The sequence below is a fragment of the Cebus imitator genome, unplaced genomic scaffold (genome assembly GCF_001604975.1).
Source record: "Cebus imitator isolate Cc_AM_T3 unplaced genomic scaffold, Cebus_imitator-1.0 Scaffold131, whole genome shotgun sequence".
In the NCBI taxonomy this organism is placed as follows: domain Eukaryota; kingdom Metazoa; phylum Chordata; class Mammalia; order Primates; family Cebidae; genus Cebus; species Cebus imitator.
Window position 1 is genome coordinate 4,837,508 of NW_016107446.1, and position 26,651 is coordinate 4,864,158.

The following is a 26,651-nucleotide window of genomic DNA, read 5'->3' on the forward strand; positions in this document are numbered from 1 at the left end:
GTACCAGCACGTGCTTCTCAATGTGGACAGCATGGGCTTCCTTGCAACGTGGCAACTAGGTTCCAAGAGTGAGTGCATGGCCTGCCCTTGACCTTGCCTTAGGATCACGCAGTGGCATCTCCCTGAGCCCTGCTTATGGAGTTTGTCACAGAGGTCTGCCCAGCACACAGGGTAGGGACACTGTCCTGTGACTTCGTTAAGGACTGCCAAAATCCCTTTCTAGAGGAGGGCTAGTGAATGAAGAGACTGTTGTGGCTGTATTTAGAAAATACAATTTGCTACTGATCTAAGCTTCCTTTAGCTCTGTGACCTATCACTCTTTTCTTGAGTTCAGTAGGAACATTTCTTGTCTGGCACAGTTGCCTCCAGTTTGGTACTTTCTAATTAAGTGTGAAAATAAGTTCCACTGTGTCTGTTCTGCCTGGGGAGTCAGGATGTCCAGCTCCCACTGGCCTCATGGGCAGAGGAAGCAGCGACTGGGGCAGGGCCAGGTGTGCTCATGCAGGGTTCCACAGCCCAGGGCTGGGGTGGGGGCTGTACTCCCACAGGCAGAGCCCTCCACCTTTATCTCCCCATTTTTAAAAAATGAATTAAATGATCATTTTCTTAATGTTAGGAAGGAGAGAATGAAGCCCCTTATGAACCTGCTAAAAGCCAATTATCCACACTGTTCTCAACTTTGCAATTCTCCGGGTTTCACAAACCCCCCAAACCATCCACAGACCTCTGATGAAGACCCCGGGACTCACTGCCCTCGCTGCCTTCACGCGGCAGCACCTAACCCACCCACAGCCCTGAGACACGAGGATCTCCCTAGAGCTCTTGCTCCAGCTCAGCTCCGTTTTGCTGACAGCCCCTCTGCAGCCCACGTATGCAGGTGAGGCGTCCCTTGAGGCCACCACAGCCTGAGGGAAGCAGTGACTTCAACCCTGCTGTGGGTTGAGGTCCATTGTCTGGAGGAAAAGACCGTATCCTGGCACTTTTCCTTTAGCTGAGTGGTGATACTTTCATTTCCAATGTAGCGAGACAGTAACACTTGCATATCACCCGCATTAAGACGTCTGCTTTCAGAAAAGAAGGCACTGTGTCCAACATCTGCATGGTGCCAAACGTCTGTGCCATAACCTTGTAGTTGGCCAGAGCAGTCAAGGCGGCATCTCCCAGGTGCATGGCACTTGAGCCCCACTTTTGGTCCCCACAGCCACCCTCTATGGCAGGTGCTGTCACTATCCCCAGCTTACAGATAGGAGAACTGAACAGAAAACATAAAGCATCAGTTCAAGGGCACAGGGCTCGTGAATAGTGAAGCCAGCTAAGATGACCATGAGGCTGAGAAAAAGAGAGTAACAAGGGGCGGAGTCCAGACGCCAGCCCCTGTTAATCCTGAGGGTGCCAAGCTCATAGGGAGGCGACATCAGACCTGCTGAATTAGCATCTTGAGGCAGCCAACACCTGTCACTGAGGAAGTCTCCTAGGATAGAGGTCATCCTGAGCAGCCATGGAGTGCTCTCTGCAGCCCTCTGGGAGGCGGAGGATAGAGATGAACAGTGCTGAACTGGCATCTGGACCAGTTCAGGCTCCGCCCTGTCTCAGCCTCACATTGGATGCAGGCTCCGCCCTGTCTTGGCCTCACACTGGATGCAGGCTCCTCCCTGTCTTGGCCTCACACTGGATGCAGGCTCCGCCCTGTCCCGGCCTCACACTGGATACAGGCTCCGCCCTGTCCCGGCCTCACACTGGATGCAGGCTCCGCCCTGTCCGGGCCTCACACTGGATGCAGACTCCGCCCTGTCCCGGCCTCACACTGGATGTAGGCTCCGCCCTGTCCCGGCCTCACACTGGATGCAGGCTCCGCCCTGTCCCGGCCTCATACTGGATGCAGGCTCCGCCCTGTCTGGGCCTCACACTGGATGCAGGCTCCGCCCTGTCTGGGCCTCACACTGGATGCAGACTCCGCCCTGTCTGGGCCTCACACTGGATGCAGGCTCCACCCTGTCTCGGCCTCACACTGGATGCAGGCTCCACCCTGTCTTGGCCTCGCTCCTCTCCTCTGCTCCTCGATCCCCTGAGCTCACCTGGCTGCTCACCTGGGCACAGGGACCAGGGACATGACCTCCAGCTCTCTCTAGCTGGGGCTTTGTGGAGGGCTGTTCCCTGTTCTCTAGCTTGGAGCCTGGGGCATCTGGATGGTTTGATCTGTGTGGTTTCTGTCTTAAAAGAAGGTCTAGAAGAAGCTGCAGATAAAAGGCCTGGCCTCACTGGAGAGTTGGGTTAGAGACACTTCAGCCTTGGAAGAGCCAAGCTGTGTCATCACTTCAGGCAAGAGGACACTGACAGGGAAACAGAGGGACAGGGAACCCGAGGGGCATTTCCCACCTGGTGCTGCCAAAAAGAATCTGATAGCTGTTCAGAAAGGCAGGAGAAGAAACCCTAAGACGTGTCAAGAAACCCATGAGAGGGGAACGTCTCGATAAGGAAGTGAAGGGGAGGTCAGGGCCCTGCAGGCGTCAGGTTGGGTAGTGAGGGGCCCCTCACGCGGATCTCTCTCTGTGCTCAAGTTCTAGTCACCACGCCGTCACCGCAGTTGCTGTGTCTGCTGGCAGCTGGAGGGTGCACCTGTGCTTTCCACTCAGCAAACTCAGTTTGAGCAAAATATGGGAAAACAAGTTTATGGCGGCTATGCTTCTGGCAGCATTCCTGCCTGCAGGCCAGAGGCTGAGGTGTTTCCTCCAGTTTGGAGCTTCTGCAGTGTTCTTGGTGACTGGTCAAGGCTGGCTGTTTCAGGACTTGGAGAACCTTCTTGGCCTGTTATTGCTTGGGAAGTTTCCAGAAGGCCTTAGATGCTTAGCTGGCTGCGCAGTCCCATTGCGTCTTCCCTTTTGAGCAAATAGCTGGACGTGCACTCATCCCTCCACTCAGGCTTGTGCTAACAGGAAATGAAAGCGGCTGATGGGCTGGACACGTGGCTGGCGGGCTCTGCCTCGCAGTGCCTCCAAAACAGTTGCCGCTTACAGAGAGCACACTAAATGCAGACACTGTTCTGTGTGCTCTGCAGATGTCACTCCTCAGCCTCCCTTCTGCACTGTGATGACTGCTACCAGGAGAATCCTGTCTTGAGGAAGCCCAGAGAAGTGAGGTGCCTGCCCGGCTCATAAGGTTGTTGAGCAATTGACCAAGCCACTGTTTTGTCGTCACAGAATTACTGCTGGAGTTTGGTAATGGTGATTTTATGTAAATGCCTCTGTGCTCACCTTCAAAATGACTGAAACAGACGCAGATCTCAACAGTGCATTGTAGGGGTGCCTTCCAGTTACTGAATGCCATACTGGGGTTCATGTATTCCCTTAATTTTCATGATGAGGCATTAGAGCCACAGTTAAAATTTGGCCTCAGCGAATCCTGGGTTCGAATGCGGCTTATGCTGCTTTTGGGTTGATAGCTCTGTGTCTCTTGTTTAGCATCTCAGAGCCTGCTTTGAGAATTCAGTCAACGAATGGATGGACAAGACTTAGGACAGCGCCCAGCTCATAGTCGGCTCTCAAGAAATAGTCCCAGTTTAGTAATAATTATCATTATATTTAGATAATTATGCAGTCCATTTTACACATGAGGGAAGTAGGGCTAAGGGCAGTTCAGGAACTTGTTCAAGATCAGCCAACTAATAAATGCCAGGGACACCCAGCTCCATCTGTTGCCAAAGCTGTTACAGCATCACGCACTTCCCGCAGAACACCATGCCAGCTGTTTATCTTCTTGAAGTTCCTCAGGGAGCCTCTTTTGCTTCAGGAGCTCCCTCACACCATGGTGAACTTGGCTGGTCTTCCAAATGCACTCTTGCGCCCAGCCCGGGGCCATGACCCCGATGAAGGGGAGAGCAGTGTTCATTTTGCTCTTCGCCATTGTTTTGAGTGCGGTAAATGATGATAATTCTGATGCCCAGGGTTCAACTTCCAAAGACAAGGATGCCCTAAGCCCCCTGTCCCTGCTGGGCCCCAGCTCCTTCCTCCTCTACAAGAGGAAGGGCAGGGAACAACTGCTTCACCACTGATGAAAGCAAGAGAGCTGTACAATGCAGGGGTCACGTCTTGCACCCAAAACAGGCTGGAGAAGCACAGTAGCTCAGGACTTCACTGGCTGCTGCCTCCTGTTCCCTGCTATTTTCATGAACCAATTTTCTTTATCTTCTGTCTTTGGCAAGGGCAGCATTTTTGAAGACACATGTTAATGTTTAAAATACCCAAAAGCTGGTGTACAATTTTTCTGTTTCTTTTAATTAGCTTATTCACTTCTTCCCATTATTCATTGTGGATCTTCTCTTCCTCTGCCCTCTCTGAAAATGCATCACATATTTATATTGTCGTAAACTCCTGTGCTCTTCCAGTAACTGTTGTCAGCATAACCAGAGAGGTGCCTTTCCCAATTAAATTTTTAACAGAACACAGCTTTTAATTACCTTTTCCCCATCTCCGATAGGAAATTTTCCAAACATAAAATAATAATCAAAAAGCTTCCAAGTATAACTTGCAGCCCAAGAGCCAGACTCAACAAAGATAAGTCCCTGTTGCTTTTTTCTGAATGTCTAAAGTTTTCTGCAAGCCCCAGCAGTCTCTCTCATGTGTCCCAGGCCTCTGGCCAGGTTCCAGCCTCACCTGCTGCTTCCTAGACGTCCCACCCAGGAAGGAAAGGTGCTCCCTTCTCTGAGCCAGGCCTGCCTGCAGGACCTTGGTGCCTGCCACCTGTTTTCCTGACTGCTTATGGGTTGAGGTGGCATCTGAGAACTATTTGACCATCTTTCTAAACTCATTTTGCTTCCTTTGACTTTCTATCTGTTGTGTCTGCCAAAATACTGATGTTATTCAGCAGATTCCTAAAGGGTGGGAATTTGCATAGAGTTTGGTACGAAGTCAAGGCTGGACACACAGAGGAGTCCCCAGCCGTGCAGGCACAGAGCACATTCTTGTGGCTGCCACCCAGCTGGGCCGCATGAGGTCACAGTCCTGTGACCTGCTCTCTCCGTGCCTGTCGCCTCCCCAGGCTGCAGGTTCCGGGGTTGCTCTCCTTGTAAATTCCTCTCGTGATTGTCTCCATCAGCAGCCCCGCCATCCCCCACTCAGCAGACTTGGCTCCTCAGGAGCACCTCTGCAGCCAGGGCCACATCAGGCTCACTGTGCGATCTTCAAGTGCCCCACAACCCCCTCCATCCCCCTGCCTCCACCTCCATCACAGCTTCTTGGATGCTCCCAGCGTCCAGCAGGCAAGTTGAGGCTCCTCAGTTGGCCCTAGAGGCGCCAAGGTGTGCCATCCTCTGGCCTTTCTTCTTGTTGTTGTTTTTGAGATGGAGTCTCGCTATGTTGCCCAGGCTGGAGTGCAGTGGCATGATCTCAGCTCACTGCAACCTCTGCTTTCTGGGTTGAAGCTATTCTCCTGCCTTAGTCTCCTGAGTACCTGGGATTACAGGCACCCGCCACCACACCCAGCTAATTCTCACATTTTTAGTAGAGATGGGGTTTCACCATGTTGACCAGGCTGGTGATCTGACCTCAGGTGATCTACCCACCTTGGCCTCCCAAAGAGCTAGGATTACAGGCATGAGCCACCGCACTCAGCCATTCTCCAGCCTTTCTTACCTCACTAGGCGCCTCGGCCCACAACCCATCCAAACTCTGGCCTGCACCTGCTTTTTGCTAGATCTACCTGTTCCACACCTCTGACCGCTCCGCTGGGCCACGTCGCCCACGAGCCCAAGCCTTTTCCTTACCCCTGTATCAGCCCAGATCTTGGGGCCCACTCCCTCCTGTGGAGTTCGCTTCTGCCCTATCAGCTAATCAACAGCAGATCTCCCCAGTCCATCATATCTAGCACCATTAGTTTCAAAACAAAACATTGCAACTTTCTCCTTTTTATTTTTTTCCCCTCTTAAAAAGAAACACATGCGATACAATAAGTCAAATAACAGAAAAGAGTAGAACAAAACTCAAATACTGCCCTGTCTCCCTCTGATCCTGCCTGCCCCAGGACCCAGTATCAACAGTCGAGGCCCTGTTTATTTCTGTGCTTTCCTGGGACCATCTGCAGGTGCTCCCAGGCCACCAAGGATCCACCGTGTCTGGACATCACTACCTAGTGACCACCATCTCCCAGGTCTCAGCTCACAAAAACGCCTTTGTGTGCACCGGGTGGAGTTAAAGTGTGTGATTGTGTTCAATCCTTTGTTCCCAAAACTGGTGGGTTTGTAGCTCCCCTTCTGGTACTGAAAAGCGTATGTAACCCATCTGCATCTGCAGTTTGGGGTTCTGCAGATTGAGGTTCTTGTAAGCTATTATGGCTAACTTTGCAAATTGAGTCCATTTCTGCCCGCTTCCCATTGTACCTGACCCAGCGTTTGGTGTGTGCCCAACCCATGTAAACAGATGTTAAATATTGCTGAGACAAAGAGACTGAAGATGGTGAATCTGTCTGAGAGAAGTGGTGGCACGGCCACTGCCCGCTACACGGCTTAACCAAGGAGGCGACTGGATAAATGTCGCCTTACGGGTCACAGGCGCAGGTTTACTCCATTTTAATGAAATGACTTTTATCTCTGTTTAATGTTGCTTTTTGAAAATCAAATTGTATTCCCTTTGGCTCCTTACAATTTCAGAGACAATTTTCTATAACTTTTGATTGACCTTTAACTGGCGCTGAATCTTAATTTAAGCTTTTTGATTGCTCTTGCCAAGTTTTTCTACTAATGTTCTATTAAACAGTTAAGGCCCCTGGAGAGGCCCCCATCTTAATCATAATAAAAAAACTCTATTACTTCACCATTTATATAATGTTTTATAGTTTTCCTGTATAGAGCGTAGTATGAATAAACGCCTTCAAATTTCTCCTTTTTAAATATCACATTTTCAGATGATTCTTTAAAGTGGAGTACAACTTGACTTCAGGCTGTGTGTGTAAGTGTGAGTGTGTAAGCACACACACACGTGGCTTTTTTTTCTGGATATGACTCATAAGCTCTCCCTTCTCTAACATGACAGTGTTCTGTGCCTGGGCAGAGGGATGCCTTCACACCTAGCTCTTGAGAGCCGGGGCTGCAGCAGAGCCTCATCGCAGGCCTCCAGTCCCTGGCCCTCCATCTCCTATACAACTACGTGTACCTGGCTTCTCACCATGTGTCTGGGAAGGTGGGGGCTCCCCTGGAGCCAGCCAGACAGCTCAGGCCCACAGAATCAGTGTGTGTACTCCAGCCAGAAGTCCAGCACCGTAGAGCCCGGCTTTCAACCCATGTGTGTCCCTGGCAGGGGCACTGAGTAGGTGTCAGTAACCCTCAGTAACCTTCTTTCAACACCTTCCCAAGCAGCTGGCCCTTTCTGTATGTCTTGACATCACTGCTTGTCATCTGGAAATCACTTACAGAGTTGCACGCCGACCATTGACTTCTAATTGACCGCTTCCTGCGTTCTGTATCAGAATCATTTTTTGATCCTCATTTCAGACCCACAGAAGCAGAATCTTTGGGGGGTTGGGACCACATTTTACATTTTGTGGAACTCCCAGATTGGTTCTTCGTATACAGAGTTGGAGAGCTGAGAGACCCTTGGTGGTTCTGCAGGCAGGTGGAGGTCTTGGATAGGAATCTCATTTTATTCATTTGACAAAAATATATTGGGAACTAACTAGGCCCTAGGTATTTCTTAAACTATTTAATATTCAGAGATGAGTAAACATGCTATAGAAACAGCAACATAATCACCAGATATTGGTAAGATGCATTAGTTCTTCAAAAGCACTCCTATATCTGTCATCTCAGCAGCTCGGCGAGGCAGATGGTACCCTTCCAAAGGTGCAGAGACAAAACACAGGTGGTGGGGACGTGGAGCTGGGCCTTCGCCACACCCACAGGATCTGCACACCACAGTGTGGTTGGCACAGGTTGTGACAGAGGAAGGGGAGGGGGAAGCTGGGCCGGCTGAGGGTACTGGGTGGTGGGGAGGGCCTTCCAGAAGAGGGACATCCCAGTGGGGTGACAGGAGCCCATCACTTCTGTAGGGGAAGGACCAGTGCACCTTTCTCAGCAGATCTGTCTCCCACCCAGGCCAGGACATTTCAGAGCAAAGGAGGTGTTTTGTTCCTAACAGATCAGGCTGTTTGGTTTTCTCCCTGCAAGGCTGAACTGATTGGAGCCTGGCCATCCAGAAGGGTCATTGGAATGGAAAGTGATCCCCCCAGCAGAGGGGAGTGCAAGCCACAGATGGAAACAGCAGAGTGCTAGGGGAAACATTTGCAGAAGAAAGCAGTCAGGAAAACGTAACAGGGATGCCAAATCCACATCCCAGTGCACTTGTGAACGTTGCGCATTTACTCCCAGTCCCAGGAGAAACCCAGCAAATCCATCATTCCTTAACAAAATATTTCAGCCCAGATCAGCTCTAAACTGTATCCTCTAAAACCTCTTATCCGCCCATGATGTTGTCCCCAGAATCAATCCGTGAGCCTTTCCCCGCCACATGCAAATTGTCCATTGGCTAATTCTTTCCTGCCTCATATGGGATGGCCACCAGGGAAGTGCCTGGACCATCTACCTCCATATTGCATGGATTCCATGAGCGTGACGATTGTTAGTACTGGGAATTCCACAGTGATTGGTAATAACCGATGCATAAGGAATTAGCAGAATTCTGTCCTGGAAGGAGGACATTTTGGAGAGGGTTTTCTAGCCATGACATCAGCATTTTTCCAAGTTAATTAAGTGTTCAGTTTAATCCTGGAAGGTTGAAACAGGAAAATTATCCATCACATTTACGCACCCCACCCTTTCCAAAGCAGACAGCTAAGGCTGGGCCTGACTGCAGATACACTCAGCGGCTGGGTGGCGAGGCAGCAGGGCCTCGGCCTCTCCAGCTCTACCATACCCCACATTGAGGCCCACAGGACCTACGGTGCCCTGGGAGCAAGCATCTGTCCACTGAGTCTCTGTCTACTCAAGGGCCAGAAGGTCTCTCCCCAAGGGGCCTGATAGCCCTTGGCTGGACTCAGTTCATTCAGCAAACAAGCGCTGAATGCCTATTGTGTTCTCAGCACCGTGCTAGTTGCTGGTGGGAATACTACAGTGAACAAAATAAACACAGACCCTGCCCTCCCAAGGCTTTGATTCTAGAGGGGAGCTTAGAAGGGGATGAACAGCCACCAGGCCCCTTTCGGGGGAAGAAGAGACAGAGGTGGGCAGAGAAAGGCTAATTCCTTTTTCCTTTGGGCAATGCAAGGCCACCCAGGTCTCCTGCCTGTCAGGAGGGGAGGAGCAGCCAGCAGCCCCAGAGCCTGCAGAGTGGGCTCTGCCGGGATACCCCAAGCAGGCCTGGCTTCTGTCCCTGTGTCCTGCCCTGCTGTCCTTGTGACCTAGGCATCCCAACCTCAGCACTGGTGACATTTGAGGCCAGATAACCCTGCCATGGGGATTTCCCTAGCATTGGGGAAGGTTTAGCAACATCCCTGGCATCTGCCTACCAGATGCCAGCGGCACCCCTGAGTTGTGACAGCCCAGATGTTTTCAGACACTACCACCTGTCCCCTGGGGGTAAGGTCACCCTCTCCCGTCGAGAAACCCTGCTGTGGGTCCAGTCCTCCTGGGAAGCTGGTTCCCACCCCAGACACAGCAGTCCTTTCCTTTCTGAACTGTGGAGGGGCTGACTGGCCTAGCTGCCGGGTCCCCCACCCCCAGGCCTCATACCCTGCCCGAATCCTGGCCTGAACAAGCCTCTTCACTCCCTGCCCCCAGCACTCCACTCAGATCCCAGGGTTCTGCCCCCGACCTCTCACTGTTTCTTCTTTTGCTTTCTAGTTTCTACCCAAGCAGTTCCCAATGTGTGTTCCTGGGAACACTCTCCCTCAAGTTGTGCCACCAACAAGGGTTCTCTGAGAACTAGACTCGGGAAACACCGCAGTTTGAGCCCCAGCACATGGATGGCTGCAGCGAAATCCATGTCTACCCAATTTGCTCTAGGCGGTTTTCCATTGCCCACAGCCTCCAGGGCCTGGCACGATGCACAAGACCTTCAGGAAGTTATCAGAGGGAGAGTGAGGCAGAGGGGAGAGAGGCCATGGGGCTGCAAACCCAGTAGCAGAGTCAAGTGTCTGGATCCCCAGGCTGTATGGCCCGTTGCTGGGCTGCCTCTTCCTCCTGGCCCTGAAATCGCCCAGAACTCCCCGATGGACTGTCAGCCTGAAAGCAGAACAGCTGACTCCAAAATGAGTCCAGCCTTGGAGGAAACACTTTGAGAAAAAGGGGGGCAAAGGCCAAGACTTGGGCAGTTGGGGTGGGGACTGGGTTTTCACTCTGAAACCTGTGAGAGGAGATCCACACTCGCCCAGGGCACACCCTCCTTACATCCCCTTCCCTCTCTGTTGTAGAAGCAACAGCGGCCTGGGGGCACCAGCTCTAAATGCAGTGGGATTAACGAATACAGTGGGACAAATGCTGGTCACCAAGGGTGATGGGGATGGCCACTTTAGACACCTTACCCGGTGGAGACCCTTTACCAGGCACTAAGCAGTGTCCCATGGGCACAGGCCCCCAGACTCTGGCACTGCTGCAGCAGCAGTCTAGGCATGTGGCCTGGGGGAGCTTGGCTGGGGCTTGAGTGGTTGTGCTCTTAGACACCCAGACCCCAGTGTGGCTTGGGCCTCACGTGAAGTCCCACTGAGAACGAGGTCACGTGTCCTACAAAGTCCACTTAGAAGAGCTGGGGAAAGAGAAAGCAGATGACATTGATTGCTGGTTCTTCTACACAGATAATGACATTGCCAGGCTTGGCCAGGGTCCTGTGACAGAGAGGGCTGTGTTGTTAGGGATGGCCCCGCCAGCCTGCCCTGGGGGCCTTGGAGCCTATTTTGGACTTTTCTGCCAGATTTTGGAAGAGAAAGGAAAACAAGAGTTGGATGAGCTTTCTCTTTATTTATTTATTTTTTTTTGAGATGGAGTCTCACTCTGTCACCCAGGCTGGAGTGCTGTGGTGTGACCTTGGCTCACTGCAACCTCCACCTCCTGGGTTGAAGTGATTCTCCCACCTCAGCCTCCTTAGTAGCTAAGATTACAGGCACATTCCACCACACACTCAGCTAATGTTTGTATTTTTAGTAGAGATGAGGTTCCGCCATGTTGGCCAAGCTGGTCTCGAACCTACCTGACCTCAAGTGATCTGCCCACCTTGGCCTCCCAAAGTGCTGGGATTACAGGCATGAGCCACTGCGCCCAGCCTGGATAAGCTTTCAGTCTTAGCTTTGTTTTCATCCTCTGAGCCACTTTACAAGGTTATCTTTAAAGTTTCCCAATGGAATCATTCTCCATGGGTCTCTCACCTTTCCACCCATCTTACAACTGAGGTGCCATCTGCTGGCCTGTCTTTTCAAGATGTCTATGTCGGCACCAGCCTTGGAGAATAGAAATAATGTCTCTTCAAAGCAAAGAGCAGGTGTGCTTACTGCCTGACTCCAGAGCGGAGGGCCAGCATCCTCACAGTCCAGTAGAGAAGATTCAGTCTCCCGAAGCTCCTGGTCCTCTGCTTTAACACAGCCTGGTGTGCCCGCGAACGTCACCTGGCCCTCACTGTTTCACCCTGTGGGAACTGGGGTTCAGGGAACTGGTGCAAGAAAATGCTGGTACTCTGGTACTGCTGTTGCCGTGAGTGGCAGTCTTTTGTCTCTGAAAAAATAAGAAATTAAAAAATAAAGTTCCACATAGGAAAATGCACTCCCCAGTTGCTGACAGCAAGGACGCTGGGAAGCATTCACCTGTTTGGTTTCCGTCTTGTGTGTCTCCCTAGAAAGAGAAGAAGAGCGGGCTCCTGAAGCTTCTAGCTGGAGCATCCACCAAGAAGAAGTCACGCTCCCCGCCATCTGTGTCTCCAACCCACGACCCGCAGGTGGCCGTGGACACCCTGCTCCAGGGCGCAGTGGGCCCCGAAGTGTCCTCACTGTCCAGCCATGGAAGGGCAGGATCCTGTCCCATAGAGAGCGAGATGCAGGGCGCCATGGGGATAGAGCCTCTGCACAGGAAGGCAGGCTCCTTGGATCTGAACTTCGCATCTCCTTCCCGGCAAGCACCTCTGTCCATGGCTGCCATCCGCCCCGAGCCCAAGCCGTTGCCCAGAGAGAGGTAAGTGGAGGGTGGGCTTGCCTGCCCTGTGGCATGCTGTGCTTTGGCCTCTGAGGTCTGGAGCCACCTTCGGGGAGCAGGGTCAATGGAGCCTTGCTGGGATTAGGTTTACCAGACATGCATCCACACCCAGATCCACATGGTCCTGAGCTTGGGTGGTGGACGCCGTACGAAACGAGCCTGGGAACTGGAGTGTTATTTCATGTTCTGCATCAATCTGGTTCCTGAGTTTGGGACTGCAAAGGAGCCATCAGGAAATGCATTAGGACTGAGTGGTTCTGACTGCAAGTAGTGGGAGACTAGGCAATGAGCGGTCTGTGCCCCCTCAACCCTGAAGGACCCTGGAGCAGGTCCCTGGGCTGAGTCCCCTATGGGCCTATGTGTTCCGCTCAAGGAGCAGCTCTTCCCACGTGAACCTCAGCCCACTCAGCATGTTAGAATTATGATGTTACTCAAGACAGCTTCAAGCCTATATATCTTGAATATGATGGCTTCAAAGGTATATAGTTGGTCAGATTGAACCCTGTGAAACTGCCCATATTCATTCATTTTGATGCTTACTAATAACTTCACATAGTTCAGCCTAGGTCTGTTTTCAGATCTGGAAAACTGAGTCTGGTTGAAGCGACATGGCCCACTAAGGCTGTGGGCTGTGGGGCTGTGGGGCTGCAGGTGCTTGGGTTTCACATGGGGCTAGAGGTGCACTTTGCTTGGATCCCCCTTTATAAGTTATCCGTCCTAAAAGTCTTCTCAGATAAAGGCTGCAGGCGTCTTGGAGAGATACGATGGCTGTCAGCTTAGGACGGCGGGAAGGTATGATTCTTGCTGAGTGCCCACACATTGCAACATTGCTGAAATAATCAAACACAAGCAACCTCCCAAGAAAACAGTCCTGGTATTTCTGCCAGAAACTTTCCTCCCCTTAGCTATCTGGCTGCCTGCAACCCAGGAAGGCAGCCTCCACCCTGAGCCCCTGCTGCCCTCCCAGACACCATTCCCAGTGCCAATGAAACAGAGCCTATCTAGTTCAGCCTCACAAGTTCTTCTGTACAGTGTCTAGGTTCATAAGTTCTTCATCAAAGGCCAGATGGTAAATGCTGCAGATGCTGCAGGCCTACGGTGTCTGTGGTGACTACTCCCTCTGCCTTCACGGTGGGAATGCGGCCACGCACTGCATGTAGACGAATGGGCTGGTGTCCCAGTAAACCCCTATTTGTGGACACTGAAATTTAAATTTCATACAGTTTTATTAGGTCATGAAATAGTCTTCTGATTTCTTTTTCAACTATTTCAAAATGTAACAACATTCATAGCTCTTAGACTACACAAATTAGCTGCAGCACAGTTTGCCAGCCCTCACAGAGATGATACCTAATGCCAAGCCTCTGGGGCTAGGCGGCTCCAGAATCGAAAAGGCACTCCGCAGGGCCCTCAGCTACTAGCTTCTGATTACTAGTTGGAACGGAAGTTGCATGTACACCTGCTGTTAGAATCACAAGAGCTGAGTGTTCTGCACGGGTGCAATTCAGAACATTCAGCAGTGGGCACGGATTCCGGCCACGCATGCCCAGGATAGCCAGGCCCTGCCTGCAGTGTTTCCCTCAGCACTACATGTGTGTTGCCTGAGTGAACCCTCCCAAGAACCCAGTGAAATCAGTGTCCTCGTCTTACAGATAAGGAAACCCAGGTTTTGTAAAAGGCTCGGTAACTGGCCCAAGATCACACAGCCAGTTAGTGGCCAAGCCAGAGATTCAGCTGAGGGCTTTCCGACCTTAGAGCCCAGGCCCTGAGCTGCCTCTCTGTGCAGTCAGCAGCACCCCCAATGCTGTGTTCCCACAGGGCCTATCATCAGCTTGTGGACAGTGTGGGACACATCACAGCCCTGCCAAGGGTCAGCACCAGCGTTAGGTCCTGCAGATCCGTCAGCACTGCCATGCCAGTCCCAGCCCCTACAGCCACACCCACAGGGAGAAGTGCCTTCCCCTCCACAGGGCCCCAGGCCCTCGGAGAACTGGGTTCACACTGCACACTACACACGGTGCCAACACACACACCCCACAAACACACACACCACACAAACACACACACCTCACATACATCATACACACACCACACATACACCATACAAACACGCACCATACAACCATGCAAACATACCTATACAGACACACCCCACATACATCATACAGACACATACCACATACAGTGCAAACACACATGCCACATACACCAAACACACGTACCCCACATTCATCATGCAAACACATACCACACATATGCAAACACACACTCCACATACACTATACAAACACACATACCCCACATATACCATATAAAAACACACCCCACACACATCATTGCAAACCTACACCCTTCACACACCATACAAACACATATATACCATACACACTGCAAACACACACCCCATACACACAATATACACACAACACATACACTGCAAATACACACCCCACATACACCATACACACACACCATACACACTGCAAACACTCACCCCGCACACACTGAAAACATACACACCACACACGCTGCAAACACACATCATACACACACACACACAATGTAGAAACATATCACACACCATACACACACCACACACCACACAAACATACACCATATACATTGTGCAGACAGACTGCACACCATACAAACATGAACTATACACACCACACCATGTAAACACACATAACACACAGATACATACACTATACACAAATTGCACATCAAGAAAACACATCATACAAACACACAAGCACATTCAGACACACAAAACACACCCACCTTCTCTTTCCTTCTCTCCTCCTCCTCCTCCTCCTCCTCCTCTTCTTCTACCTCCCGTCCCCTCCTAAGGAGTTTCCTCCGCATCACCTCCCTCCGTGGGACCAACACCTGCTGCCTGTGTTTTCTGAATGGAGCCTGACCCTTGTTTGGGGTCATAGAGTTGGTCTGCCGACTCGTGAGAATGACAGACTTTGGGATATTTCAAAGCTGTTCTCATGTCTCCCCTAGGCTTCTTCCTCCCCAGACCCCTCAACATTATCTTCAAAGACATGACTTCCAGAGCCCTCTATGAAAGGTCTTGAAAGACCCTGTTCTATAAAGTCATGGGCATCTCTGATGAATTAGAAAATTCGGAGACTCACTCCCGTTCTCTGAATGTTCCATCTTATCAGGGGTTATTGTATCCAGAGACTCTTGGCGCCCTCCTCGAACCAAGCGCTCTGTAGCACTCATTAAAGAGAAGCATTTCCAAAACACAGCCTGAAACCAAACTGCTTATGAACCCCAGAAATGCCCCCTCTCCTCAACATGGTAGCCACGGGCTGCCTGGTATCCTGGGGAGCCCTGGCGGTTCGAAGCTGAGGTCATGACTGGGAAAATGCTGACTCCTCAGGCTGGGACAGCTCCAGAGAGCACTTGGACTTGGGCCCTGCAGGCTTGTGAGAAAAACTTACTTCCAGGCTTGCTTTGGAGGAGGAGCAGCTGGGCTGCGGCGTGTGCAGAGGTGAGAGTCCCTGTAATGGGGCCAGGACACCAGGCTGCCAAGCACTCCTGGAGGGCCTGAGGTTTGCAAGGCCCACCTATGATCATGACAGTGGGAATGCAGGCAGGAGGGCAGCATGGGCTGTCTGAGTCAAGGTTTCCACCCTGGACTGCCAAGGAGGAATGGGCAGTGTTGCTGCCTGCATTTCTTGGGTGTCTCCTATGCCCAGACTCCTCCAGGTCTCAACCATTTCTCTCTTGAGACTCTGGAAAGAGAGCGGGTGCTGCTCTCCTCTCCACTGTCAGAGGAAGGACATTCAGGTTGAAGAGCTCATCTAAGAGAGAACTAGGGGCATGTACTGTGGGTAGCTTCCCAGGGCTGGGTCGGCTGGGCCTGCAGGCTCAGCAGCCCTGCCCCAGCAGGCCAGTCACACAGGTAGACTTATGAACCAAGCCCGCAAGCCTGGGTTGTAAACCAGAGGGCTGTGCTCAGTTCCTTCCCAGGGAACCTCACCTTTAGGTGTCTGAGCATATTCTTGTCCTGTGGACCATGTGCAGAGGGAGCCGAATTTCCAGAAGTTGCTTGTGGAACCCATAATACAGGTGTGGTCATGGGAAATGCAGGCAGCAAATGCACATGGCGTCAGGTTAGAACTGTCTCATGCCTCGCTTCCCCAGCAGCTACACCAACCCTGGGCTGTTCTGGTGCAGGGCCAGCAAGCTGAGCTCTGGGACCAGCCCCGCCCGCCCTCTGGACACCTGCCTGCTGGCTCTTCTGCACCTTGGCAGTGTCTTGAAGAGGCTTTGAGTAGACAGACACGCTGACCACCTTACCAATCTACCAGCCATTTCACCCCAAACATCTTTCTTCGTTTCTTTTTTTTTTTTTTTTTTTTTTTTTTTTTTTTTTTTTTTTTTTTTTTTTTTTTTTTTTTTTTTGAGACAGAGTCTTGCTCTGTCTCCAGGCGCCAGGCTGGAGTGCAGTGGTGCAATCTTGGCTCACTGCAATCTCCACCTCTCAGGTTCAAGCAAATCTCATGCTTCAGCTTCCCAGGTAGCTGGGATTATAGGTGTGCACCAACATGCCTGGCTGATTTTTGTATTTTTAGTAGAGACAGGGCTTTGCCATGTTAGCCAGGCTGGCCTCAAACTCATGGCCTCAAGTGATCCGCCCACCTTGGCCTCCCAGAGTGCTGGGATTACAGATGTGAGTCACTGTGCCCAGCCCTCTTTCTTCATTTTTATAGTCTCAGTTTCCACATACATAAAATGGGGATAATAATACCTTCCTGGGTGTAATACTTGTAAATCACCTAGATTACCACCTGAAAAATTATGAGTGCACACTAAACAACATGACAATAATAATATATGCTATGACCTCTCTAATTGTAATGTATGCTGTGACATCTATGATAATAATAGATGATGATGGTGAGGGCACTGCAGGGCGGCCTGGCCACCCCCACCCCTTTGTCCTGCACAGGCCCGTCCCCAGACATTCACATTGATCAGCTCATCTTCAGCTCTTGATGGCCTGTGAGTTGTTTGGCTTTGTTAGGATTTAAATGTTTCTTGCTGTGATCCATTATGTGTGTCATGGGCAGAATAATGGCCCTCAAAGATGTCTATGCCCTAAATCCTAAAAACCCATGACTGTGCTACTGTACATGGCAAGAGAAAGTCAGGTTGCAGATGGAATTAAGGTTGCTAATCAGCTGACTTTAAAGAGATGACCCGGATTATCCAGGTGGGCCCTGTGTAATTGCAAAGGATTCTTATGAGTAGAAGAGAGAGGCAGAGGAGGTCAGAGTGGCATGATGTGAGCACTCCACTTTGAAGATGGAGGAAGAGGCCTCCAGAGAAGGGATGAAGGCAGCTTCTAGCAACTGCAAATGGCAAGGAAACGGCTTCTACCCTAGAGCCTCCAGGAGGAACCAGCCCTGCAGATGCCTTGATTTTGGCCCAGTGAGACAGTGCTGGAGCTCTGATGGACAAACTATAATAAATTTGTGTAGTGTGTTGCCACTACATTTATGGTCATTTGTTACTGCCACGGACAACTAATACGTGTGTTGATATTACAGTTTAGTGTCCAGGATATAGAAGTATTCTTATCATCCCCAAGTTCCTAGCAGGGCATCACTCTGTTACCAGCACATTCCGTGGACTCAGGGCCTCATTCATCCTCCTGTGTTGAAGCAAGTGCTCTGAAAAGGTTACTACATGGAGGGCCGCTTTGCAGTCCCCATTGTCAGGGAGGGAAAGAGATGACCCCCGAGGAAAGCAGGACATCCAAACCTTGCACACAGAGTTAATGGTAATAATAATAAGTGCAGGAATGAGAATTCATTCTGATTCTGCCCATTTGGATTCCTTGAGCCCCGTGTCAAAAATTAGCTGTGGTTGCCATAACCTTAATTATACTCAGCAGGGCAGAGGGGCAGAGTTGCTCACTGATTTATGACGCACGATCGTGACCTGGGAGTAGCTGTCATCCTCAGCTGCTCACATGGACACAGTGGCCCTCTGCGTCTATAACCAGGAGTATCAATTACTTTCCTGCAGCAGGAAGAACAGCTCAGAGTCTTGGAATGATCTGGACAGAAACGTTAAACACTTGTCTTGTATAAATTCAGCCCACATCCATCTGGGCTCATTAAATCGTTGAATTGCTCAGAAGCACCAAATTACATCTTTCTAACAAATTATATTTTTAAAGCTGCTTGTTTGTTTCACATCTGGAAGTTTGAGGCAAAAGCCAAAACTTGCAATCAGAGTCTGAGAAATCATCTCACCCTTTGCCTTCCTTTCTTTCCTTGGGGAAGAGACAGGAGGAGCAGGTGTTTGGAGGAGGTGGGGGATGGCAGAAGGCCACAGGTAGGATGGCGCTGGTCCTGTGAGCCCTCAGCCTCGGTTTGTGTGCATGCTGTCTGATTTCACAGACCGCTGGCTGCATCCTGGCAGCCATCTGTCCTCCTTCAAGAAGGGCCAGCAGGAAGCCCTCATAGAGACACTGGGCTGGGAGGAAGGAGGTACCTCCACCCGTCCTTCCTTCCCGCCTGCACGACCCTGAGAGCAGCATCTGGTTGGCCTGCAGACAGCCCATGGGAACCAGTCCAACCCTCGCACACCTGCAGACACTCCGAGACACTTAGAGTTGACTGGTTCTGAGGGATAGGACCCAGTGCCTGGCCTTCTCTGCTTCCCTAGGAGTAGGAACGTTGCACCCCCAAGTCAGCCTCAGGAGCCCATCCTCCATGCCGCCTGCTCTTGTCGGTCTGACGCAAGCTGGGCCCGTGTGTCCATGGGCTGTGCACTCCCCAGGGCTGGGTCTTGGTCTCCTGTCTGCAGATCTTTCCTGAGCCCGGCACCAAGTCAAACTGCCCAAAGCCATACCTTCTGCACCCCAGGCTCTATGAGCAGGTGGGGTGGAGAAGGGTGAAGGCTTCCGCCCTGAGCATGCACTCAGCATGTTGATTCTCAGACACCAGCGTGCAAGCATTCCCTCCCAGAGTTGCTGAAAATCCACATTCCCTAGACCATTCCCCCTAAGGCCTATCAAGTAGGTCCAGGATAGGCCCAGAGAACTGTGGGCATCCTGAAGTGTATGTGAGCCACACTTGGAGCAGGTGTGCAGTAATCCCAGGGGCGCTGGGGCTTGCAGGCTGGTGCAGGAGATAGATGAGTCAGGTAAGCAGGTGAATGATGCACAGTAGAAGGTGGTGAGAGCTGGGGAAGGGCAGGCCAGGCGTGGCCACACAGGGCAAGGAGTACCAGGCAGAGGGAGCAGCACATGCAGGAGCTCTGAGGTGGGCACAGCTGGGGCCGCCAGGGCTCGGAGGGGCAGGGCTGGAGGAGCAGGAGGGGCACAACATGGAGGGCCTGGGAATGCTGGGGCATTTAGACTCTGGCCTCTTCTCTGAGAGGGATGGAGACTGCTGGAGCCCTCTGAGCCTCTGCTCAAAAGGAACCTCAGCTGTGGGTCAACTGAGTCCAAGCAGAGTGAAAGCAGGAGGCCCAGAGCCACCAGCTGCCAGGACCAAGAGCCACCCACGGGAGAGCGGCACAGAGGCCACCAGGGATGGCGTCCAGCGCCATGAGGGCCGTGTCTCCCAGACAGCCTTGGTGTCCATGGAGATGGATACCTGGGTGGTCCAGGGCTGGTTATTGAGTGCCTTTGCCCTGCCAGGCCCATCTTGGCGCTGCTCAGCAAAGTGAGTGTCTGAGGAACTGTCAGCCAGGGGTTTTCAGGCAGAGAGAACAGTTGCACCCTGCCTGCCACAAAACTCACTGTGTGCGGGATCTGGGCTTTGGATGGGAGGCCCAACACCCTGATGTCCCAGGGGCATCTCCTCTCACCCCTTACGGCACAGTCCTCACCCACACAAGGGCTGGGGGTGCAGGGGCCCAGCCAAGCATCGAGCAAGCATGCCCCTGCAGAGTTTCCCCAGGGCAGAGGGAGGCCTAGCTGGTGGGTGTTGGGTGGAACCCTGTCCATCAGGCCACAAGCAGTGAGGGCCGAGGGCACAGGCCTAGCTGGTTGGCCCTTGGCAATGTTTTAGAGGAAGGTTCTCCTGGAGCCAGCACAGCTGCTTTTTAGCCTTCTTATTCCTCCTCTGCGGCTTGCAGGATGGGTGTGGGATAGCAGAGCAGGGGGGTGTGTGTGTGCGTGCGTGCGTGTGCGTGTGTGTGTGTGTGTGTGTGTCTTGTCAGACACAAGCACAGCCAGACACTAGTGAAAGTGGTCAGACAGGTTTTAATTGGCAACATAATGGACATTTGCAATGGGGAATAGGGTCCAGGGTGAGCTGAGCTCAGCTTCAGTTGGCACGCAATTGACTGGGCGTTTCCAAGAGGGAATGAGGGAGCAAGGAGGCAGGAGAGTGAGGGAAGTGAAAAGTTACAGACGGCAGAAGCGGATGGTCTGCGTGAACACGTCTGGACATGCTGACGTGCTCACTGAAGTCAGAAGACAGTCCCTGTCCTCAGGTGTGGCTGGAACTCACAGCCGATTCTTTTGGCTGCTGTGATGTTTCTGAGGCAGACACTTTAAAGGGGTCTGGGGTCAGCCTAGGGATGCTACCTTGAGCTATTAGAAGCTATGTTAGTGGTGGTTCAAGTCATTATAAGCAGAGGCCCAGCCACGAAGAGGGCTCAGAGGATCCAGGCTAGAGTGTGGTTGAGGAGAGAACTCTTGGTAAGAACCACAGCTAAGTGCTGTCAGGAGCACCTGCCACAGCCCAGAGAGGCCCTGGGGTGCACTCAGAGCTCCAGCACCTGACACACAGGCAGAGGCCATGCAGGGAAGGCTTCTGTCTCTGCTTCCACACTAGGGCATATTGGTCTGAAAACAGGGACTCCAAAGAGGCCTCGGAGGCCACAGGGGGCCCAAGTCTTGTGGAAATGAGATGTGAGGAAAATTGGGCCTTATTGATGTTGATGATGTGGCCTCAGCGAGTTCCAATGCTAAGGCACTTGGAAAAAATCTTATGATTTTTGGAGCACATTTAAAAATAAGGACAGGTTGGGCACAGTGGCTCGTGCTCGTAATCCCAGCACTTGAAGAGGCTGAGGCCAGCAGATCACTTGCACTCAGGAGTTCAAGACCAGTCCGGGCAACATAGCAAGACCCTATCTCTACAAAAAAAAAAAAAAATTAAAAATTGGCTGGGCATGGTGGTGTGTGCGTTGCTCCCAGCTACTTGGGAGGCTGAGGTGGGAAGACCACTTGAACCTCAAGGATGGTCAAGGGTGCAGTGAGCTAGGATCATACCATGGCACTCCAGCCTGGGTAGAAGAGCAAGACCCTGTCTCAAAAAAATAAGGACTATTTACCATTACCAAAACAATGTTCCAAATGCCCTTCACACATGACATGGGGCCCCAACCTGAGAGGTGGTGGTGCAGGTGAGGGGCTGCGCTTTCCAGAAGAATCAACAGAGGGAAAGGTGAGGACATGAGCCCAGGGTCATGACATTGGGGTGGGGCAAATAGGGACACACCTGTTTGTCCTGACCGTTCCCCACCCCTGCCCCTGGGAGGCCGCAGTCTGGGTTGGGGGGCTTCCATGTGAGATGGGGCGTGCTTGAGTGGAGACTCTTCAAGGGGGTGAAACAGCCCAGCTTCTTCATAGATTAGCATCTAAAAGGACAGCATGGGGAAATGTCTTTTAAAGTATTTTTTATTAAAAAAAATGAAAAATTTCAAAAGAGCTTTGAAAAAATTAAAAACAAACAGAAGTTGTATAAAGTGGGAAAATAGCCACAAATGACAATAATTTACAATAGTGACAATTTTTAAGGAAAAGAGAAAGCACGACCCGGCAGACGGAGATGGAGACTGTGGGCAGGGGTCACCCACTGTGCTGTTTCCCCAGGTACCGTGTGGTGGTCTCCTACCCACCCCAGAGCGAGGCGGAGATCGAGCTGAAGGAAGGCGACATCGTCTTTGTGCACAAGAAGCGCGAGGACGGCTGGTACAAGGGGACCCTGCAGCGGAATGGCCGCACGGGCCTCTTCCCAGGCAGCTTTGTTGAGAGCTTCTGAGGACTGGTGCTCCCTGCACCTGGCTCACAGAGGGGAAGGCCGCCCGGGAAGCCCCACAGCACACAGAGAGGGAGCCATGGCACCCCCAGGGTTCCAGGTCGTCTCCAAAGCACCTGGTGGGGGATGCCCTGGCCTAGGGTGGGGGCCAGGGACTGTGGAGGTCGTGCCTTCTCCCAGAACCCCCAACGGACAGCACACCTGGGATGTTCTTCAAGGAAATGCCCACCCCCTCTGTGTAAACTACAAAGAAAGCACCTTGAGGAAGAGAGGCAGGTGCCAGCGTAGGCAGGCCCGTGGCGTGGTTTGCAGCCGTGGCAGTGTTCTCATTTACCACCTAAGCAGAGTCAGAGGCTGCAGGAAGTCTGTGGGCAAGGTGGGTGGCGTTGGGGCCAGGAGCGCTGGAGATCATCTTTCTGGGCTGCTCTGGGCTTCCCGAGGGGCTCAGGTTGCTCCGTCACCATTCTATATACCTCAGTCACCTGCCGCCCGGCCACTCAGCAGGGGTGTTCGTGGTCCTGGGGTACCTCCCGTGAGGCCCTGGGGGTCCCTCGAAAGGCCACCCCACCGCCCCTGTGGGAACCGGAGCAGAATCTGTGGGCTTTGTCTCCTGCCACTAGTATAAGCAACACTTTCTGTTCGCTACCACTGTCCCTTGCATTACTTCTTTCTTACAGCATATTTTTAACGTAAAGCTGTTAGACTTTATATATTTCTAATAAGTCAGACATTGCCTATTTTTCATACATCTGGTGCTGCCTTTTTGTAAAACTAGTAATGACTTGGTTGAGCTTGAAAGAAAAGATGTCTGAGGCGACATCAAAGGGGCAGAATTTTTATATTTCCCATATGGATTTGGGAGCGCGCTGAGAAGCCCCCCTCCTGCACCTCAGTGCTGGCCAGTACTCTGGGGGCTAGGGGGCGGATCCATTTAGGGGTTGGAGGGAGCTTAGAGGCAGCCGCTTTCTTTAAACTCTTACCAAAACCCCGCGCTCTGTCTAGACGGTGATGATTATTATTCAAGACCTGGAAACATTTCGAGGAAGGGCCACTGTAATTGTCCTTTTGTGTGGCAGTAGGAGGAGCACACAGGTCAATCCTAGCTGGGAAGGCAGAATCTTCCCTTTATTGCCTCAGAGCGAACTGCAATTAGCATTCTCAGAAGATGATTTCTTGGCATCAAAACGTGCGGTTTGTACAACAGTTCAGATCGCCACCACCGTTCTTCTTTGTTAAAGATAAATAACTGCCCCCATTTCAGGCAGTGCAAACCTTCACCTGCTGGAGACCAAAGGTCCAAGGAGATCAGAGGGTTGCGGCACTGCACAGGCTTGCAGAATTGGGGAGCTGGGTGGCTGAGACAAGAGGAGGTGCAGTGTTGATGCTGGGACCTCCCTGAGTGGGGTTGACAAATGTATATTCATTAGCATTGTGGCTCACTTCTCAGGAAGACTGATGAGGAGCCCTGTCAGAAGACAATTTTGTTCTCAAGATTCACACCTTAGGAACACATTTTTATCACCTGAAAATTTCAATCCATCACCCCTCTCTCCACCTATATTTTTACAAAAACCATTCAGACTTAAATTGAGCTGAATAAACTTGCCTTTGGTAACATAGGGTGTCACTGGTTTTCAGGGATGTGACCAATTCCAGAAATACATTCTCTTGCCTGGCATGAAGCCTTTGAAACCCGGGCCACTTATTTTCAGAGTTCCTGTTTTGGGACGTGACTTGGCAACTTGTTACTTTCAGGTGGCTACTGCACTGGGGGAAGGTCATGCCTTTCCATCCCCTCCAGATGATAATAGATTTAATAGACCTGAAAAATTTGTTGAGAATCAAAGAAAAAGTCTGGCTTAAACACAGGGACTTGTGTGTGCCAGGTTAATGACAACCAAAAGCTATCTACTTACCATATTTGCCAAACTTAATCAGTTGCCCATCATGCACAAAAATCCTGTGTGTGTTTGAATTCACGTTGTCACCACAGAGGTGCACAGATCAACAACCTGAATGACATAGGTGTTCTCCAGGGAAACCAGATTAATTAAGTTTCCAGATAATTTTTTTAAGTCTTTTTTATACGGAGCACAGCTACCAAGCAACAGAATAGACTAACCCGGACTTTCTTCCTCTCCCAGGCATGGCCCACACGGTGCTCTTCACCCTTCTGATGGGGGGCGGGGCCACAGCCCACAGCACGCAGCATGGTAGAGAACTGGGGCGAGTATGAGTATCTCCATGTCTTTGGTAGATGTCAGCTGACCCCTTTCAGGGCAGAGTCAGGGGCGGGCTTTGGTGCCACCTTGGGAAGGAAAGCAATGTGTGGGCCTGGCAGAAATGCACAGCCCACGTGCACATCTGAGCATTTTAAACTCATTCAGGCCCTGCAGCCTTCGTGATGATGTAGCTCGCAGACAGGAGCAGGAGCAGAATTAGCCCTATCTATCTTCAGGCCATCTTGTCTCAAAGGGCACATGTTTTGGCGGCTAAGATGAAACCAACCCTTACCTTGCATCCTGACCCCATGATATACCCATCTTAGCCATGCAGTGGCCTTGGGCGGCCACAGAGATTTGCTTTGAGGGGCATGGTAGAGTCCACAGCCATGGCTGAAGTCAGTGGACACCAAGGGGACAGGACAGCAGGCCACCAGGGGCCTCTGCCCAGAGGGAGGCAGAGAGGGTGGCGGTCAGGGGTGCTCTCCTGGCATCCTCATGGGGTGATGACGGGCTGGGCACCTCAAAACAAGCTCAGCCGACTGGGAGATCCTTTGTACTTTGCACAATTCACATACCCTCCCCCCAGTGTTTTTGTTAGACACAAATGTCAGCGTGTGGTTTTGGAAGATTTGTCAGTGATGACGAACCATGATGCCTGTGTTTCCGAGTCTTTAAATAAAAATGAACATGGAGAAGCCTTGTGTCTGCATGTTGGGAACAGCAGGTCCAGCAGAGGCTGAGAGGGGCCCGGGTAGGAGCAGCACCCGAAGGCACGGCCCACCTGCCTGCTGACTCATGCACCCGCCCCTCTGTGCTCCCCTGTGGGGGGCACCGAGTCTGTATCAGGGTAGTGGTAGTCAAGGAGATGGAAGAGTCGTGACAGCAGTGACATCAGATGTCTGTACCCAGCACACGCCAGAGACCCAGGAGCTGGGCGGTAACAGCCAAGCCACAGAGGCCAGCAGTGGGCTGGGTGGGGAGGGTCTCCGGTTCCCCTACGGGGGCTCATGTGCCTGGAAGGGCAGGGTGGCTTGCTGTAGATGACTTGCCTTCTTTTCTTGTCATTATTCAAGTCCCTCTCAACCAGAGTGCCTGGTATTGACCTCTGAGACAGGAACTCTCCTGGTCCTTCCATTGTCTCTCTGGCCCTTGGGGTGCCTGAGCCACAGCAGCCATTCTCCAAAGCACAGGAAGGGGGTGCAGGGAATCCCACCAGCAGAAGGGCCCAGGAGGCCACTGATCTCCAGAAAGATGTGTCCGTCTCAGATCAGCCAGGCAGCCTGACACCTGGCAGAGGGCTGGCCCGCCAGCCTGAACCGTGCCTGGAGCCGCGTATCTCTTGAAACAGGCTTTCACTCTTCTCTTAGCTGAGACACGTATCTACATACATACACATTTGAGCTGGAAGAACACTTAGCAAAGAGCCATTTTACTGTACTCTAAACATTCAGTGAACTTGCCAGACACAGTGGTGCATGCCTGTAGTCGTAGCTACTCTGGAGGCTAAGGCAGGAGGATTGCTTGAGCCTGAGAGTTCAAGTCCAGCCTGGGCAACATAGACAGACCTTTGTATGAGCAAATAAAATAAAATTTTTAAAAAACTAAGTGAACTTGTATGAGATTAAATAATACAGCATGGACAGTCACTGGGGAGGTTGGTGTAGGCTGTGCCTCCTTACTGTGATAAGGAAGCCTGCCATGTGCTCACTCACCCTCCCAGCAAGGCTGTGCAGAAGCCACCCCTGCCTCCATTTGCTACATGAGCACTCAAGGTTGGAAGAGGCTGAACAAATTGCTCCAGGTCACATAGCTCAGTGGACAGCCATGACTCAAATTCAAGTCTACTTACCCAATGTCAAGTCTACCCTCCCAACTCAAAAGCTGGGTGCCAAACCTGTGCCCCTTTATGAAATTGATATGTTAAGCACAAGAGTGTGGGAAGAGGAGAGCCAGAGGAAATGTAGGCAGTGCCCATCACAGTCTATCTGGAGAGGGTGCCTGGCAGGCCATCCCAGCTAACCTGCTGGGCAGAGGTGTCCTGCCTATAGAAATTACACAGTGCCTGTAATCCCAGCACTTTGGGAGGCCGAGGCGGGTGGATCATGAGGTCAAGAGATCGAGACTATCCTGGTCAACATGGTGAAACCCCATCTCTACTAAAAATACAAAAAATTAGCTGGGCATGGTGGCGCATGCCTGTAATCCCAGCTACTTGGGAGGCTGAGGCAGAAGAATTGCCTG

General features: G+C 51.7%; 1 protein-coding gene across 1 annotated transcript in view; it reads left to right on the forward strand.

The window, feature by feature from the left end:
* The window catches only part of SH3RF3 (SH3 domain containing ring finger 3), a 361,067-nt gene extending 335,962 nt beyond the window's left edge, over positions 1 to 25,105 (forward strand). Inside the window, exons 9-10 of the mRNA XM_017541145.2 lie at positions 11,805 to 12,136; positions 22,020 to 25,105. Of these exons, the coding sequence (XP_017396634.1) occupies positions 11,805 to 12,136; positions 22,020 to 22,188 (501 nt within the window). The 3' untranslated portion in view covers positions 22,189 to 25,105. The remainder of the gene's footprint in view (positions 1 to 11,804; positions 12,137 to 22,019) is intronic.
* The last annotated feature ends 1,546 nt before the right edge of the window (positions 25,106 to 26,651 follow it).